The sequence below is a fragment of the Epinephelus moara genome, chromosome 21 (genome assembly GCF_006386435.1).
Source record: "Epinephelus moara isolate mb chromosome 21, YSFRI_EMoa_1.0, whole genome shotgun sequence".
Taxonomy (NCBI): domain Eukaryota; kingdom Metazoa; phylum Chordata; class Actinopteri; order Perciformes; family Serranidae; genus Epinephelus; species Epinephelus moara.
Genome location: NC_065526.1, coordinates 38,355,988 through 38,374,671, shown reverse-complemented (window position 1 = coordinate 38,374,671; position 18,684 = coordinate 38,355,988). Strand labels below are relative to the sequence as shown.

Sequence of the window (18,684 nt, the reverse complement as noted above, 5' to 3'; positions counted from 1 at the left end):
ATTGATGCTGTTTTTGAAGTATGAATAAGTCAATAAGTAATTTATTCCATTGAAATATCATTGATGTAGCCTATAATAGAAAAGTGATTTATCTTTTCATAAATGACAAAAGGCACATCTGCCTCATTTTCGCTGTGGTATCGTGATACTACTCAGAACCATGATATTTTCATTGGTATCGTACAGTGGAAACCAATTTTGGTACCGTGACAACACTAATCTGGAGGGGGTTCATCTGCCAAAACTAATGAAAAACTAAACAACGATATTTGGTATTCAGTACTCGGTATTCGGCCAAGCGTTTAATATTATTCGGCTTCGGCCACAAATTTTCATTTCGGTGCATCCCTACTTCAGATGTTATTTACCTTTATGTGATGAGCCAGGCCCTCCGCAATATTCATTGCCTTATAGAAGCTCAGTTTTAGTATGTTTTCCAACTTTTGCCAAGAGGGAACTTTAGATATTGGTCCCTAGATTATGTTCACCAAGTTTCATGCAGATCGGTCAAACTTCCTAGGAAGAGATCGATTTTAAGTGTTTTTCAAAAAATTCAAAATGGCGGAAAATATATATAACCGGAAGTTCCTCCCATCACCTTCTACCACTGTGCCAAATTTCACATGGATTGACCAAGTCAGTGAGGAGAAAAACGTGGAACAGACACACAGACAGACACACCCACAGACAGTTTTCGTCATTATATAGTAAGATAGGCTGAATTATATTTGTTATCCCTCATCCTCTCTCTTCCCATTCCCTAATGATTATCTAATTATAATAGAAAAATGATAAAAATACTAATAATAACAACAATAATAATAATAATAGGGAAAAAAAAGAAAAAGAAAATTAAGAATGTGCTTTTGAGTGTATCCTTGTGCATGTGTGTGTGAGCGTGTGTTTTCTATGAAGAAGATATTCCAAGAATATTGATGATCATCATGATGATGGGTGGATTATGTGCAGATATGGATGATTGGCTCTCAGACAAGAAAAATCGGTCGGATAGAACATAAGATGTTAAGAAATCGATGAGGTTGGACCAGGAGGATTGGGGTTCTGTTGTGCTACTGAAAGGGGAGCTGTAGTCAATGAGTAAGTTCTTCCAGTGAGCTAGATGTATGGTGTTTTTTGATTTCCAGTTCATGAGGATAGTTTTCTTGGCGATAGTTAGGGCCACGAGGAGAAGTCTATGGTTAGTTTTATCTCGCTGCTGTCACCTTGATTCTCCCGAAAAATACACCAACTGAAGCTGACAGAATGAAAGCAATTATTATGTCATTGTCACGTGAATAGAAGGGGTGGGGTGGGGGGTGGACGCTTAGTGCTCCATGTCTGCTGTGACTGATTAATTTAGAAACTTTTTATCTAAATCACATCATTTTAAAAAGCTCATTACGTGGCAGTGAACACATTGGAAAGTGTAATTATGAGGTTTCTGTCAATATTTTTTGCTTGTTTGATAAAAACTGGAGATATTAATCCGAATAAATGACAGTGTTATCTAAATCCTCCTGAGCTCCACTGGCACAAGTTTCATAGAAGAGGCCCCGCCTTCACTTCCAGCAAATCGTGTGCAAGAATTGTGGGTATTTTATACCCACCTGGGATACACACATGAATCCTTGGAATTTCTCTGAAAGAAGGACTCAGCTCTCGGTGAATTTTCGTTTTTGCCGTGCATAACAGTATGGCGTTAATATGTCAACAACTCAAAATACTGTAAGTATCATGATATAATGTTTTATATCATATCATGATATAATGTTTTATATCATATCAAAAATTATTCCGGTATTACCGTGAACAATATCATATGGCACACCCCTAATCTGTGTGTGGCCACAATGGACAGGAGGAACCATCGAAGTGTTCAAAAATAGTTTCAGTGTTTGGGGATGTGAGTAAGACATACTGTATGCTCCAGTGTAATCACCATTAACTTAAGTCTTTGAGAGACACTAGCATCCACCACTACTGATCTAATAAAATGGTGACAAGATCTGAAGCTTTCCCTTCCTTCAGGGGTCACCGTTACTCAATCTCTACAACTCTGACATTCACATGACTGAATTAGCTGGTGGTCCCACCCTCGGGTGAGATAATGAGAAACCTGAATATCACTGAAGGGACAGAGAAGGCTCTCCTGGTTACAACTGCATGGTAAAACTTACCCAGATCTTAAAGCTGTGATGATACAATCAGCGCAAAAGCGGTGCAGACATTCTTTGGTTGTCATTGTGTTCTTCAACATGTCCAGACAGATAGGACACATGAGTTCACTGTGCAAGGACCTGGGCGACACTGCTATTTCCAACCCATCTGTTATAGCCTCCTGTGCCAGTGTGAAACAGATCCAGAGAGAGGTTAGTAAACACAAAGATGCATCTATCTGTGGACACTGATACAGCTATGTTGATGTTTTAGGTCCAGAAAATCAACAACAACTGAAAAAAATCATTTTAGATATTGGACATTGTATCAGGTCATCATCCCTGTGTTATGGGGATAATTAACTATCAGTTGGTGAATTGCTTATGTGTTTTAGGTATAGTCTGCCAGAACAATGTCAACATGCTGTGTGATTGATAAAAGTCTGTTTAAAACAATATAAAAAGTAAAATCATTTTGATAAGATTCAATTGATATGAATAAAATGATACACTATGAATTTGTTACCTGTGGAGTTCTCTGAAGTTCGTACAGACTCAGCTCCCAGGTCTTACTGAGGGGTTGAACCCCATTGGTCTGAACTGTCTGAGTCATTACTGCAACACTGAAAAACACAAAAACAATATTAGATTTTTCTTATACACCTAGGATGTGATGACTACCTTTGACTGACACACACACACACACACACACACACACACACACACACACACACACACACACACACACGCTCTACCTCCTAAGTTCAGCCTTGAATAATTTTATCATATTATTATTTAAATGGTGTGAGCACTGGTTAATGTAAACATCCTTCTGTACAGCTGCCCTGTTTTTTCAAAACATTGTAAAATTGTTCAAATTTAAATTTCAGTCATCATTTACATAGATAATATTCAAATCATTTGCTTTGCCTTGTGCATTTCATAGAGCATCTGAACAATACAGCAGCTTGCATAACAATGTATCAAGCTTGTCTGATGAAAAAGAACCTGTTCACACCTTTGTATATATTATAGCCTATATATTTACATTAAGTTTATTTATTTGCAATTACTGTGCACGTGTCTACTACAAGTTTATACTATTTTTCATATGTCATATATGTTGCATTTTTTCCTACATAAATGATATTTTTACATAATGTTATGTCTTGGATTCTCTCTTTTTTACTTGCAGGGTTTTTGTTTTTTCACACACACACACACACACACACACACACACACACACACACACACACAGATATATACATACACACACACACACACACACACACACGCAATAGGCATTGTCTGAGGGAACCAGACATCTAGGATTTTTCTTGCCAATGACTGGTTCCCTATAAATGTTGTGTGTATGACAGTAAAGACCTGAAACTAAAAACCTAAAACAAAGAAAAGTGCAGCCTATTGTAACAATTCAATCGATTCCTACAACTGGTAACAGCAGGTAAAAATGGACCTGCATTTGTATAGCACCCATACAAGGTGCCACCTGCTACTCAGTTTTTAACACACACACACAAGCATCATGGGAGCAATTTGGGGTTCAGTATCTTGCTCAAGGATACTTCGACATGCAGACAGGAGGAGCTGGGGATCGAACCACTGATCTACCCACTCTACCTCTGAGCCATATCCGCCCATAACTAAAGACTTAAGTTACAACTAAATAAAGCTGGGGCCATATTTTTAGTGCATTTGTTATCCACAGGCCAATCGTTTTGCCACTATAAGATGTTCAGAAATGATACAGACCCATACGCAGGCGTTCTCACGCAGTTACCAAAACACATTTTTTTATGGTTTGTGTTCATGCTTTTTAAGACCATTTTAATAAAAAGTTTAACAATAAATGTAAAATGTCATGAATAAATGTAGGTGCTGTGAAATAAATAGAATAGAATGAACGTACAGTATGTTCAAAACCTTGTTGTTTTATTGCTCTTTAGGATTTGATTCTCAACTGCACACATACAGTGTGCTTGGATTTTATATTTCCATTTGTGAGAAACTGCATCTCAATAACCTATATAAGGGTAATCTATATGAACTACTGGTGATTTCTATTTAATAAAACAGAAATAACTTATTTTTTTGTTTATAGTAGTAGAAGCACCAATGAATGAGGCATAAGAGGTTTACACCCACCTGCTTCAGGCAGCTCTTACTTAAGAGATGGATACTCGACATTGCTCTTCTGTATCATGACTATTTATTAGCATTTATGTCCTGTACATGATCAGCAGGCCTGCTTCTTATCTTATCTATGTCTTCTTATTTAGAGTTGGGCATTTCTAATACATTTAAGTCACCTTGATTAAAGTCTTGCTTAAAATATTTAATTATTCTTAAAACTGTCTTTCCTTCATAAAAACATATCTGTTTATTAACTGTCAAAATAAAAAGAAAAATTACATCACCAAAGGAAGTATTCTTGCTGCCACAAACACTTATTATGGGGCTACTCTCCTTTCTGGCTGGGTCCTTGTTAAATGTATGGCTATTGCACTGGATTGCATTACACATCTATTTCTGTTATTGTGTTTTATTCCTACAAAGCATTTGAGTCAGTTTCTTCAGGAATGAAATGCCAAGGAACAGCAACATTTGAAAGACATCAAAACGTGAATTGTCACATAGAGAACTGTTCAAGGTGTGAATTTAACAGAAAATATCTTATGATTAAAATGTAGATTTTCAAGGTTTTTTAAACGATGTTACAGAATTATCCCCCTTGTAGTGAAATCCTGCAGTTAATTATCTCTTATTCCTCATGAGTAAATATGGATATTGGATTCCAATTGACCTAGGCTGAGCTAGAGAAATGATTTTTCCAAATAACAGTGCCAGAGAGAGGGCACTTAGGACTTAAATCTGTGTGTAATAATCCAAATATCACAACTCAGTTCTATTGACAATCAAGCCACCTGAGACCTTTGGGTGATGCACAGCTTGAATTCATGACCAAAATATCTTTAGTCTGCCTTGAGTAACCGACAAAGGGTACTGGGCCTGATGGGCTACGTGTGCTTCGTTTCTACTACCTAATAGCCTTTAGAAGAGACATATAAATAAGCTAAGGAACCTGAATGTCAAATATTTAAATCTTCTCCCTGATAGCTAGATGTTGATTGTGTAGCCATATTGCCTACATGTGAGAGACAAGAGGTGAAAGTGGTGGTGGTCCACACCAAACACACTGGGGTGGTAAGAAGGCAAACTGGTCTCTCTTTTCACATGAGCTTAACAATATCAAGAAAAATAAACCCAACAACGGTGAAATAAACCTTGTGACGTCTTGACCACAACCTATACATTATCTGTAATGTTAACGCAGTCATTATAAAATCCTAACTCATAACTACTGACTCAAACTACACACATGTTCTCTACCGTTGTTACCTTTTATGTTAGAGGGTTTTTTTTCTCTAGCTAGCACAAGACAATGAATAGCTATACTCTGGTATTTGCTTCAGCCCATCTTATTGACACGATCTAAACTGCTGCAATTGATATACAGACCCCGCGCACAGATTTCATGTAAAATCTGTGGGGCTCGGCTAATGCTAACTAGCTACCAGAGAAGCTAGCTATTCTTCATAACGCTAACATTAGAGGCGAAATAAGGTTTGAATATGGCACGTGTGTAGTTGCTAGATGACAAAGCCTACATGTGCGTGCGAAACAGTTCATTCGTGTACATTTAAATATTATGGAGAATGATAAAAAGCTAAAAGCTAATAATTGAAATATTGCGAGGGAGTCGTGAATGTAATTTGTCCCTGTGACAGAGGGAAAAACAACAACAGAGAAAGAGCCGACGCACCAATCTCCTGAGGGGAGCTATATGCTTTTTCAGTCTTATTTTCCAGGTTTTAACAGTTTCAAACTGGTATGCGAACGGTCACTGATGCACAAACACATACATTTAAACAATATATTCCTAGCTGGCTCAAAATATGATTATTTCAGTAGCGTACTTACATTTTCAGTTGTGAGTACGAGCCGATCCAGCCAGCGCGTTTATGAGGAGGCAATATGGCGGATGTAGAAGAAAGAAGCTATGCAGTCTGGGAAATTGAGGCGCTATGACAGCGGGGCCAGGGTCCCGAGGCAAACTTATCCAACAGCGGTCTCGAATCAAAGAGGGATGGATGTGCAACAGGATAAAACCAACATTCATGCTCCCAGTCTGTGCCATAGATGAATGTTAAAGGAGAGGACATTGACAAACACAGCAGACAGATGCTGATGTTTAGTTTTAGATGTTGCATCTTCTCTGTATCTCTCCTCTTCTTTATATCTCCACCTCAGAGTCACAGATCGGAGACATGTTCAGTCAATAGCATCGCCTGTGTGATGTAGGCCCAACTCAACATTTTACCACTATGAGAAGTAACAGCTTAAGTGTGAAATCGCCCATTAAAATTAGCCACTGATGCAAGTACCCAGTAAGTAGCCTGTTAATGCGGTGATCTGCAGGTCAAACGCCTTAGATGCTGGTTGTATGAAAGCTTTTTGGAAGTGAAGGTTAAAAAGAATATTTCAGTGGAAAGCAGGGTCTTGTACAGATTAGCAGTTGCTGATAGCCTACACAATGCAACCTGTGTTAAAACACTGTCCATTTGAACACAGCTCACAGCTCTAGGAGCTTTAGGGTGTTAGGGTGATTGGCCACACACCAGCAGAGCAATAGGGACCATGAGCAGATAAAAGATCAAATGTCTGGATTAAATGGAGCCTTGTGGTGACAAGTTGACATTTCTGAGGGACATATAGGCCCACAGTGTACAAACATTTGCATGCAGACATGGGTTCTGCAAAAATGTGCAAATGATAGCGGTATAACCTAATAGCATAATAGAATGTCTGGGTTCATGAAAACTGATAAAAGAAGTCTATGAGACTGGGTGGGCAATGGCGCATTGAGTGGGATTAAAATTATTGGTAACTCGTTAGATACAAGTATGCAGAAAAAACATTTTTGGAAACTGACAATAAAGCTCTGAAAGACTGAGTCCTGTAAGAGACTCCTCTAGCAAAATGTTTAGACTATTTGTAAAGAGATAACTGTAGCTAGCCTACACATTAAGTCAACACTCAGGGGCATCATAGTTGGGACAAGTGGAACTGATTACTCAGGGCCCCAATGGACAGGTGGGGGGCTCAAAAAGCCTAGAATGAAAATTTCAGTTTTGTTTGCAAATTTCAGTGCCATAACTACATTAAAATTGGCCAAAAAACTAATTAAAATGAGTTGCCACTAAAAATAGTGGAAGCTCTCTAAATGGTTTCTCTCACCCTATAAAGGCACAAAATGGTTTAGTCCACCCATGCACTAGGACCCATCCCTAAACACAGCCGGTGCTGAGTGAGTGACTGCCTATGTCTTTCCCTGGGTCAGAGAAATCTGGGTCCCAAAAAAGAAAAGAAAGATAGGAAAGGGAAAGAAATCAAAAGGTAAGAGACATGAATCAAGAAGAGGGAAGGTGGGGAGCCCAGACTGTTATCATAGGGCCCAGAATTTGGTGCAATGCCCCTGTCAACACTAGCCTATAAAAATCCCTACACACTTCACAAAACAAAACACTGTCCACAAGGAGCAGTGTCAGACCAATTGAAAATTAAAGATCAAATAGAGATATTTTCAATATATAAATTAAATGACTTTCTTTTCTCTTACAAAGTTTCTTAATTCGAGGAATGTTTGCCTACAGCTAGGATGAATACTGGTAAAGTTGGACAAGAGATGAAGTTGGACAGTTAAGCTTTATTTTTTACATGTATCCTTACATGTATGCACTTTCATTACTAAAAATCAACACTGAGCTCAATAGCAAGTATGTGATTAAAAATATGTTGATTCTGTGGTTATGAAATCATTTCTGGAACAGCAACCTTGCAGTGAAACAAAATAGTCAGGCGGCTTAAAGACATGTGTGAAAAGAATGGGGACGGGCCGGACAAAAGCACCAATTTTTTTTTATGTGTTCTCCATCACCATAGCTCTCAATTTAGAAGGGGAGCCGCTTCATCACAACGGTGGAAGGCGGCGGCCGCCTTGTAAAATCTGTAAGTGCCAATATCTCATCTTCCAAGCTACTTAGAAGGTCAATTTTGGTGACAAAATATACATTTTCTGGGTCACGGAATGCATTAAAGCCATTAGGAATATCACTAGATGATTGTTCATGCCAAGATCAAATAAAAATATTAATTCTGGGAATGTATTCACATGATTTTCAACAAAAGCGGCTGGAATGGATGACATCAATGATTTGAATTCAATTGAACTTTATTAGCTTCCCTTTTAAACACTATAAAACGTTTTTTGCATGTACAGTATAATCCAATTATCTATCACATTTGCAACAGCAAAGCTCCGTGCATTTCCATTGTGCCTTCTTGCATGAGCACTTTGTACCAAGCTGCAACCTGTAAGCAAACACATGATTCCACTGACTATTAGCATGCAAGTGATTATCATTATCATGTAATATAAGTTAACCACCTACCGTAGCTATCTAGTACCTTAGTAACAACCTAACTAGTAAGATATTATTTGATTAGTTATTATTCATTTGAAACAAGCACTGGCTAATAACTAGACTACCTAGCTAGACTGACTAGCTATTTTGTGACTTCAGCCGCTGAAACTAGCTAGCTAGGTAGCCTAGTTATTAACCTGTACTTGCTAGCTACTTACTAGCTAGCGACTTACAGCAGTGTCATCATCCAAAAATAGCATTCTTCTGATAGAAATGTTTTTGGGATTTTCTTTTTTGTTTTGTTTTTTTTTAACCTAAAACCACTTGCTGGTAAATTTCTCTGGGAGTTTGTGTCAATAACTGAACATCTAACTGTCTAACTGAGCATGTGCAGAGTGAGTGGCATCACTCTAGCTTGCTTCGGACTGGAGGAACTATGTGTATAGTCTTTGTTTTCAAGTCCAAATTCCTTTTGTAATTCCCCAAAACTTTTTAAGAATCCACTGTGAGTTAGTGTACATACTGCTGTAATGCCCTTGTCCCACCACTGTCTGAAACCAACATCACTGACTCCTGATTTAAATTTGGGATCTAGAGCAGGCCAGATTGATAATTTGATGTCCCCTTCCATATTGTATTCTTTCACCATTTTACTCCAAATATCCATTGTTTGTTTAATAATTTCATTATTGCTTTGTTGAGACATTTTATTTCCTATGTCTCCTAGTGTTGCTTGAATATGTAAAGTATCTATCTTGCCCTCTATATCTTTCCATCTTGCCTAATATAGAGGGCAGCATGTACAAACCAGGAACCTCCCTTGAGCTGCATAAAAGTATTGTTTCAGGTTGGGCAGGGACACCCCGCCCTACTCTTTTCGTAATTGAAGTGTCTTATACCTGACCCTTGGTTTCTGTCCAGCCCAGATAAATCTAGATATAAGTTTGTCCCAGTGTCTAAATTGTGCCTCTGGCATCATTTGTGGGATGGATTGAAAAAGGTATAACAATCTTGGTAATACATTCATTTTTATTACCTCAATTCATGTCTCAAAATCCATGTTGAAAGCTGACCACCGCCTGATATCTGTCTTTATATTGTTATTAATCTGATTATAATTTATTTCTAATGTTTTATTGAGATTTTTTGCCAGTATCACACCCAGATATTTGATCACTTTAGCATTCCATTTGATTTTGTATTTTTCTTTAATTTCTTGGCCTGGAAAATAATTTAATGTGAGAATTTATGTTTTTGCTATGTTTAATTTATAGCCTGAGTATTCACCATAGTCCTCTAATATCGACATCAGTTTAGGAAAAGTTCTGTCCGGGTCTTGAAGAGTCACAATAACATCGTCTGCGAAAAGCCCTATAATATGTTCCTGTTCTCCTATTTGGATTCCTTTTAAATTGTTGCTCTGCCTGATCATTTGTACCAACGGTTCAATAAATATTGCAAACAAGGTAGGGCTAAGGCAGCATCTCTGGCGGGTCCCTCACTGTAGGTTCCTGATAGAGGCTTTGAATACATTGTATTTGTTTTTTAATCTCTAGTCTCCCCAGTACCTGATATAGAAATCTCAAATTGACACAGTCAAAAGCCTTCTCTGCATCGAGGCTCACTAATACTGCTCTCAATCCCTGTTTTTGAATCTGGTCTATTATGTGTAGGGTACGCCTAACATTATCCTGAGTCTGGGAACTATGTGTAGTTTATACAGTACATTGCTCCACCACACATTAGTTATGCTTAATAATCTCTAACTTAAAAGTGAAAGGCTAAAGTTACTTACTTCATCAAATGCATATTGTTGTCTCAAACGATGTTTGGGTAGGAGAAATTCCTGGACTCAAAATATTTCTCGGAGGTGCTCTTTGGTTAGGGATACATGTAGACATCACAAAGAAGTTTCAAAGCAATCTCTTTAAAAAGTCAAATACCTTTATAATCGCATGGTCATATTAGACATAGAAACAATCTCCAGCGCATTTCAGCCCCAGTCTTTCGTGAAGGAACAAACCAATTTATTTAATATTGGCACAAACAATCATCTAGTGATATTCCTAATAGCTTTAATGCATTCCTTGACCCAGAAAATGTATATTTTGACACCAAGGTTGACCTTCTAAGTAGCTTGGAAGCTGAGATATTGGTACTTATAGATTTTACATCTTGATGAAGTGGCTCCCCTTCTAAATGGAAAGTTATGATGTTGAAGAACATGTGGAAAAAAATTGGTGCTTTTGTCCGGCACGTCCCCATTATTTTGCTAAGCCGCCTGAGTAAAAGTAAAATGACAGTGTTCTAAGGTAAATAATGTCAGGTTCTAAAAATTTCATAGATGATGGATAGCTTGTAAATAATACTTATTTTGATATGGGATGTCATCGTGAATTAGAATTCAAAAATAAAAAATCACATTTATATTAATAATATTAAGTCTGCTGTACCTGCACCCCTCCTTTAAAAACAGTGATGTTCATTGTTGTTGTTGTTGTTTGTATTGTTATTAATGTATATTGATCAGACCTACACTTAAATAACGTTCAGTACATTTACATTACATTTTCAGCAACCTTGCAGTGAAACAAAAGTAAAATGACAGTGTTCTAAGGTAAATAATGTCAGGTTCTAAAAATTTCATAGATGATGGATAGCTTGTAAATAATATTTATTTTGATATGGGATGTCATCGTGAATTAGAATTTAAAAAAAAAAATCACATTTATATTAATAATATTATTAAGTCTGCTGTACCTGCACCCTCCTTTAAAAACAGTGATGTTCATTGTTATTGTTTGTATTGTTATTAATGTATATTGATCAGACCTACACTTAAATAACATTCAGTACATTTACGTTACCTTAAAAAAATTGTATTTATTGTGTTAGTCCAACTAAAACCACACTTTTAAGATACATGTAAACATGTTAGTCGGATTGAAATTGTACTGAATCAAAGTACTCAAAGTCGGACTAACACACCCACATAATGTTGTAAGGAGTCAAATTCCTCCTGCATGTATACAGTCAGTCAGACCCAAACTGGCCTAGGCACTCTGCGCATGCTCCACAGTTTCCACCCCGGGCTTTGATCCAAAAGTCGAACAACATTTAATGCATAACAGAAGAAGGACCAGGTAACAACATGGAGAAATCTACAACCAGAGCTATGCATTTTGGACGGATGAGCAGACATAGGTAATGCTGTGTCAGCTGAAAGAGTTAAATATCTTAAAATAAATGGATGGGAGGAAAGCATGGTATGGCAACCTGTTCAAAAAAGATCAAAAACACCTGGACGACATTCGATTGCTTAGTCTGTGACATAATAGGTCAACCAGAAATACGTCCAATACTTACATGCTGAAAGGGAGCATATCATGGTATCACATCGATTCGGTCAATAAATCGATTCCCCCACCGTGCTTGTATTGTAGATGCAATCGTAGCTACAATTGTAGCTCGACTTAACTGTGCGTGCAACATATTCTCATTCTGACCTCGTCTGATGTTGATGTTTAGGACTTGGACTTTCCATGTTGAGATACAAGATGCAAGGTACCCTGGGTGTGTTGGTTGCTGACATTCTATTTCATATCAGAGGGGTATTCCAGAAAGTGGGTTTAGTGAAAACTCTGAGTATGTTAACCCTGAAATAAGGGAAACTCTGGGTTTTCAGTTCCAGAAAGACAGGTAAGTCAAACTCTGAGTCAATCACCATGGCAACTGACTGTTCTTGGGTATGATAGTTTTTAAAGGATTCAAATTTCAAATAAGTCATCAACTATCTATATATGCTTAAAATAGCTGCTGAAATTAGCAAGGATTCTTTTTTAATATTTCTTTTAAGGGGCATTTTGCCTTAAATTGACAGGACTGTTAAGCGTGAAAGAGGGAGAGAGACAAAGGGAGTGACATGCAGCAAGGTGCCACAGGCCGGAGTCGAACCTGGGCCGCTGCGGCAAAAAGCTATCTATATGGGATACCTGCTCTATCCACTGAGCCACCAACATCCCATCTAAGACAATTCTGCTTGCTAAATTTCATATGCCACCTCTCTCTTCTTGGCAGCTTTAGTGGTGTTAATTTTTTTTTTAATGAAATATATGCTCATATTCGCTGTAGGCATTCATGAGCGCCTCCAATTCCACAGGTGTAAAATAAGTTGATCGCTTTTTCTCTCTGGTTGCCATGGTGACTCGAGGTATTGGGGCTCCACTGATGATGGCTTTTTATTGTGGTTGTGCACACGCTTAACTCAAGGTGTACCTACTTAGAGTTGATTGAACTAATTCAAATCAGCTGTTCTGAAGAGTAGGGTAAGGCTGCAGTACTGGAGGCTGCAGTTTCAGGACTGCAGTTTTAGGACCCTTCAATTTTCGTCACAGCGCCACCCACGGTTAGAAGGACTAGAGAGGATGAGATGAGAAAAAGTGAGTATCTATGGTTAGAAGGAGTAACGTTAGAGAGGACAAGTGTAGGCTACAGAGTGCCAAAATGGATAGCCCCAACTGAAGATGTTCCCACTCACATGCAGGTAGTCAGTGACCATACCCAAAATGAAAAAAGACTTGTGGACTTCATCATACAGTCACAGGGAGCAGCGCAGCATTTGGCAGTACTTTGACAACTATTACATTTTACATCTAAATAACTGAATTGATTCACCCTCTGCCATTGTTAGGATATTATACATAACAACATAATAACATCATTATTTCTGTCCTTTGGTTTATTTACAGGATGTGCTTAATGGAAAGCCATCTAAGTGGTTTCCTCAGAAACCCTCGTACAAGGTGTGTACCTCGACAGTGAAGAGCAGCAGGACACCCTGTTTGCCTGTCTTAAGGGCATGTTGGAGAAAACACCAACAACACTGAGCTTTACCGATGAAGTAGACTTCATATGTGGTGTTCTTTTTCCTGAAGTAAGCATGACTGTGTAGGCTAATGCATTTATGCATGGTTAGGGTTAGGGTTCCCCTCTCACTCTCATTTATATGTATATATATATATATATATATATATATATACACACATAAAAACAACACATATTGGCCATTTTTACACTTTATTCACTTGACACTGTCAGGGACCTCAGTAGCGTGAACCAGATACTCAAGAGTTTCCCAGCTCAGGGTAAGTCAATTCAGAGTTCAGGAGTAGACTCAAAGTTTGTTGAACCTCCTACCTGGAATACCCCTCAGGTCAACACGCCACTATATGGGTCACTCTCTCTCTGAGGGTGAGCTGTTTTAGGAGATAATTATCAAATTAACACCTCCGCCCTTTGGGCGCAATCAGAGCTTAATAATACAGCTGTGCAATCACCTGCCCAGTCTCTTTTTCTCCTCCTGGAGAGCGTGAGTATTGGTTTCAGATTGAGACATATTGTGTGATTTGGACAAATTTATCTGCCTTCTTCCTACAGGATCTGCTTGTTGCTTGCAGTAAGGAAGAGTGCGCGGATCATTTTGGATTTGGGAGCTGGCTTGGTCACATCAAGCAGCCCTAAAGGACGCTGAGCATGCATAAGCTCCTGCAGGGTATTTTGCATTGTCTGCACCTGCCGCTGCAGCTGTCCAATCTCTTCGGCACTCGGCCTGCGGCCTCGTGCCTACGACCGAATCACAGCCGTGACGATATCACAGTACAACATCACTCCCTCTCGTGTGATATTGCTTAATCATACCCAAGAACAGTCAGTTGCCATGATGATTGACTCAGAGTTTGACTTACCTGTCTTTCTGGAACTGAAAACCCAGAGTTTCGCTTATTTCAGGGTTAACATACTCAGAGTTTTCACTAAACCCACTTTCTGGAATACCCCTCTGATATGAAATAGAACTTCAGCAACCAACACACCCAGGGTACCTTGCATGTCGTATCTCAACATGGAAAGTCCAAGTCCTAAACATCAACATCAGACGAGGTCAGAATGAGAATATGTTGCACGCACAGTTAAGTCGAGCTACAGACGAGGTCAGAATGAGAATATGTTGCACGCACAGTTAAGTCGAGCTACAATTGTAGCTACGATGTGGCTACATGCCCTTGAGTACTTAATACACTGGAGTCAGGGTACAGACTCCAGTTCAGAACCAGACCACTGCAGTTTTCAGGAATCATTCCTACTCTCCTACACAACAGGGCAGGTTGTCAGTCCTTTGTGGTAGAGGTCGTGGCCCTTCTGCAGAAGGGGGCAATAACACCCGTCCCCAGCAGCGAGGCGCACCAAGGGTTTTATTCAACCTACTTTTTGGTTCCAAAGAAGGACGGCAGCCTCCGTCCTATCTTAAACCTGAAAGGGTTCAACCACTTCCTGAAACACCTGCCCTTCCGTATGCTTGGTCTATCACGCCATCTGTCATCTATGAGGCGTGAGGACTGGTTCACTACCGTGGACCTGCGCGATGCGTACTTCCACATTCCTATACACGGAGACCACAGGAAGTACCTCCGTTTTTTCTTTCAAGGCAACGCATATGAGTGCACCGTCCTCCTGTTCAGCCTGTCCTTGTTCCCTCGCACCTTCACAAAGTGCATGGAGGCAGCGCTGGCCCCTCTCCATCGCCAGGACATTTATATCTTAAATTACCTGGACGATTGGTTGGTTTGCTCCCCAGCAGAACAACAGGCCTGGCTTGACACTGTGAAGGTGTTGAGCCACCTCAAGAACCTGGGGCTGGCTTTGAACAGGGAGAAGAGTTGCCTTGTTCCATCACGGCGGGTAGAATATTTAGGTTTGGTTCTGGATTCGACTTTAATGAGAGCTGTCCTGACCTTGAAAAGGACAGCAGTGATGATGGACAGTTTGTCACAGTTAACTGTAGGCAAGCACATCATAGTGAAGTGTGGCTGGAGGCTGTTGGGCCTCATGGCAGCAGCATCCCAGGTGGTGCCCCTAGGGTTGCTTCACATGCAGCCTCTGCAGCATTGGCTTGCCAGGCACAAGGTGAGCCCCCACGAGGATGGCCTGAGGACTATCCCGGTGTCATCGATTTGTCTTCCAGCAGTTGCATGGTGGACCACTGCCCTGGGCCTCAGGGAAGGAGTTCCACTGGGCCCAGTGTGCTCAAGGGTGACCATAACTACAGACGCCTCAGAGGCAGGCTAGGGGGCCCTATGGGAGAACCACCCGGCCCGGGGCCGGTGGGGTCCCTTTTGGAGAGGGACTCACATCAACTTGCCCGAACTGGAGGCAGTGTTTCGGGCCTTGGTGTATTTCCTTCCAGTAGTGCAGGGGAAGCATGTGTTGGTCCGGACCGACAATTCAACCGTGGTTGCTTACATCAACCACTAAGGGGGTCTGCGGTCGTGGTCCCTGCACGACTTGGCCCACAAAATCCTGGGCTCGTGCTCGAGGTGTGTCCCTGAAAGCCATCTACTAGTGAGCAGATGGCTAGTGAATGTAGTGGCAGATTTCCTGTCCAGGGGCGGCCCCCGGCCAGGGGAGTGGCGGCTTCACCCGTAGATTGTGGACGCCATTTGGGCTCGGTTCGGAGAGGCCCAGGTAGACCTCTTTGCCTCACAGGAGACCACCCATTGCCCGCTGTGGTACTCCATAGCAGGTCCGGCGGGGACGCTTGGGGGTAGGCGGTCTGGCGGGCCGGTGGCCCCAGGGCCTATTGTATGTGTTCCCCCCTTTCCAGTCATACGACTGTACTGGCCAAGATGGAGATGATGGAGGTCAGGGTTCTCCTTGTGGCCCCAGACTGGCCAAATCAGCCGTGGATGGTGACCTTGCAGAGGCTGTTGGCAGGAACGCCAGTCAGACCGGACATGTTGTCGCAGGCTCAAGGACAGCTCTGGCACCAGAATCCGGGGATTTATAGGCTGCATGTCTGGCCCTTGGAGGGGAGCCGCCCTGCAGCTTGAGTCCTACCATTATGGCTACCCTGCAGGCAGCTAGAGCTCCCTCTATCAGGGTTCTTTATGCCGGCAGATGGAAAAGGTTTTGCCAGTGGTGTGCAGAGAAAGGCTGGAACCCGGTCTCTTGTGGGACACAAGGGGTCCTCTTGTTTTTGCAGTCGCTGTTGGAGAGAGGGCTGACTGAATCCACCTTGAGGGGCTATGTGGCGGCCATATCTGACCGTCACATCCCTATTGAGGGTGGGACGATGGGCTCGCAGCCCCTTCTTGGCCAGTTTTTGAAGGGGGCTAGGTGTATCCGGCCATGACAGTCTCCCATGGTCCTGTCATGGGATTTGCAGTTGGTGTTGCAGGCTCTGTCGGAGTCTCCTTTTGAGCCTTTGTCCAGTTTGAGGCTGGAGCTTCTTTCCCTCAAAATGGCTTTTCTTCTTGCCATGTCTTCAGTGAAGCGGTCTCTGAACTGCATGCCCTGTCTGTGCATCCATCCTGTCTGATGTTGGGTGAGGTGGGCTCTGCCATCTCTCTCCTGCCAAATCCAGCCTTCTTAGCTAAGGTGCTCCCTCGATCTTTTGTGGTGCGGCCCTTGGTTCTGGAGCCCTTTCATATTCCACCACATGACTTGGTGGAGGCAGCTCAGTTACACTTGCTCTGTCCAGTTCGGTCCCTGAGGGTGCACATCGCCCGTACAGCCCCAGTTAGACAGACTGACCGGCTCTTTGTCTGCTATGGGGGAGCCAGGCTGGGCCACGCTCTGTCCAAGCAGCGGTTGGCCCGCGGGGTTGTCCAGGCCATAGCTCTGGCCTATGACAGTGCTGGAGTCCCTCCCCCTGGGGGGGTGGTGGCCCACTCCACCACAGGGATGGCCACCTCTTGGGCGCTCTTCAAGGGGGCTCCCTTTGTGCGGCAGCCGGTTGGGCCTCTTCTGGGACCTTTGCAAGGTTCTACAGGCTAAATGTTGGCTCATCAATAGCCTCTGAGGTGTGTGGTCCCTGCCATGCTGGGTCATGGCTTCAGGGTTGGTGTTCACCTGGTGGTTGTGTTTGTTATGGGCCTTATTCTGTTCATAAAAAGGGGAACAGAAAAGGTGGACGGTGTTTTCTTGTTGCAGCAGGTGACCTTCATCGGTCTTGGCTGCCCGAGGCTTTATTTTTCTTCAATAAAAAAAAAGTGTGTTCTGATCAGTGAACTGTAGTCCTGAGTGTTTTCAGCCTCATTACACCTCCTGCCTGACCTTATTTGCTATTCAGTTGACCCATACAGTGGCGTGTTGACCTGATTAGAAAAAAAACGGATGGTTACAGAAGGTAACCGTGGTTCTATGAATGAAGGTCAACACATCAGCTTGCATTGTCATTCAGTAGGCTGGTTTGGCCTCTACCGGAGAAAAGAGACTGGGCGGGTGATCGCACAGCTGTATTAGTAAGCTCTGATTGCGCCCAAAGGGCGGAGGTGTTAATTTACTAATTATCTCCTGAAACAGCACACCCTCGGAGAGAGTGACCCATACGGTGGTGTGTTGACCTTCATTCTGTGACGCCCCTCCCACTGTCTTTGAGAATGTTTCAGCCAGCCTCATCAGGCAGTCGGCTGACATGGGAGGGTCGTTACCTTGATTAGGCTCACCTGGGCTTCCAAACTATAAAAGCTGCCTAATCTGTTCACTTGGTGTCTCCCTTCCTTTCAGCAGACATTCACTGAGCATCATTGGTTTTGGTTTGCACCTTCAACACCTCCAAAGCACACCTGACACTCACCCATGCATGGCTTTCATGACTGACTTTGCTGACCTACACACTGCCAGTTTCTGGTTGCCTTTTGGGTTCCGGCGGAACCAGTGCATAAGTTCCCACCACCAGTATCTGTCCGAAGACTAGGTTTGAGATCAATTAGCTAGTAAGTGTGACCTGAGGGATATTGCACAAAACCAAGATAAGGGATTAAGCCGGGATATTTTGTTTATCCTGGCTGAACTTAGCCTCAAGTCAGTTGCATGAAAGCAGGTCAAATTTAACCCTTCAACCTTCACCTTCAACACCTCCACAACACACCTGACACTCACCCATGCATGGCTTTCATGATTGACTTTGCTGACCTACACACTCTATTGATTACTTAAGTTAATTTTAGTTTAATAAATTTGGCTTG

General features: G+C 41.6%; 1 protein-coding gene across 1 annotated transcript in view; it reads right to left on the bottom strand.

Moving 5' to 3' along the window:
- rnf2 (ring finger protein 2) overlaps window positions 1-6,221 on the bottom strand; it is a 19,987-nt gene extending 13,766 nt beyond the window's left edge. The window contains exons 1-3 of the mRNA XM_050074842.1: window positions 6,159-6,221; window positions 2,683-2,779; window positions 2,178-2,338 (exon numbers count right to left, since the gene is read on the bottom strand). Of these exons, the coding sequence (XP_049930799.1) occupies window positions 2,178-2,338; window positions 2,683-2,769 (248 nt within the window). The 5' untranslated portion in view covers window positions 2,770-2,779; window positions 6,159-6,221. The remainder of the gene's footprint in view (window positions 1-2,177; window positions 2,339-2,682; window positions 2,780-6,158) is intronic.
- Window positions 6,222-18,684: the final 12,463 nt, after the last annotated feature.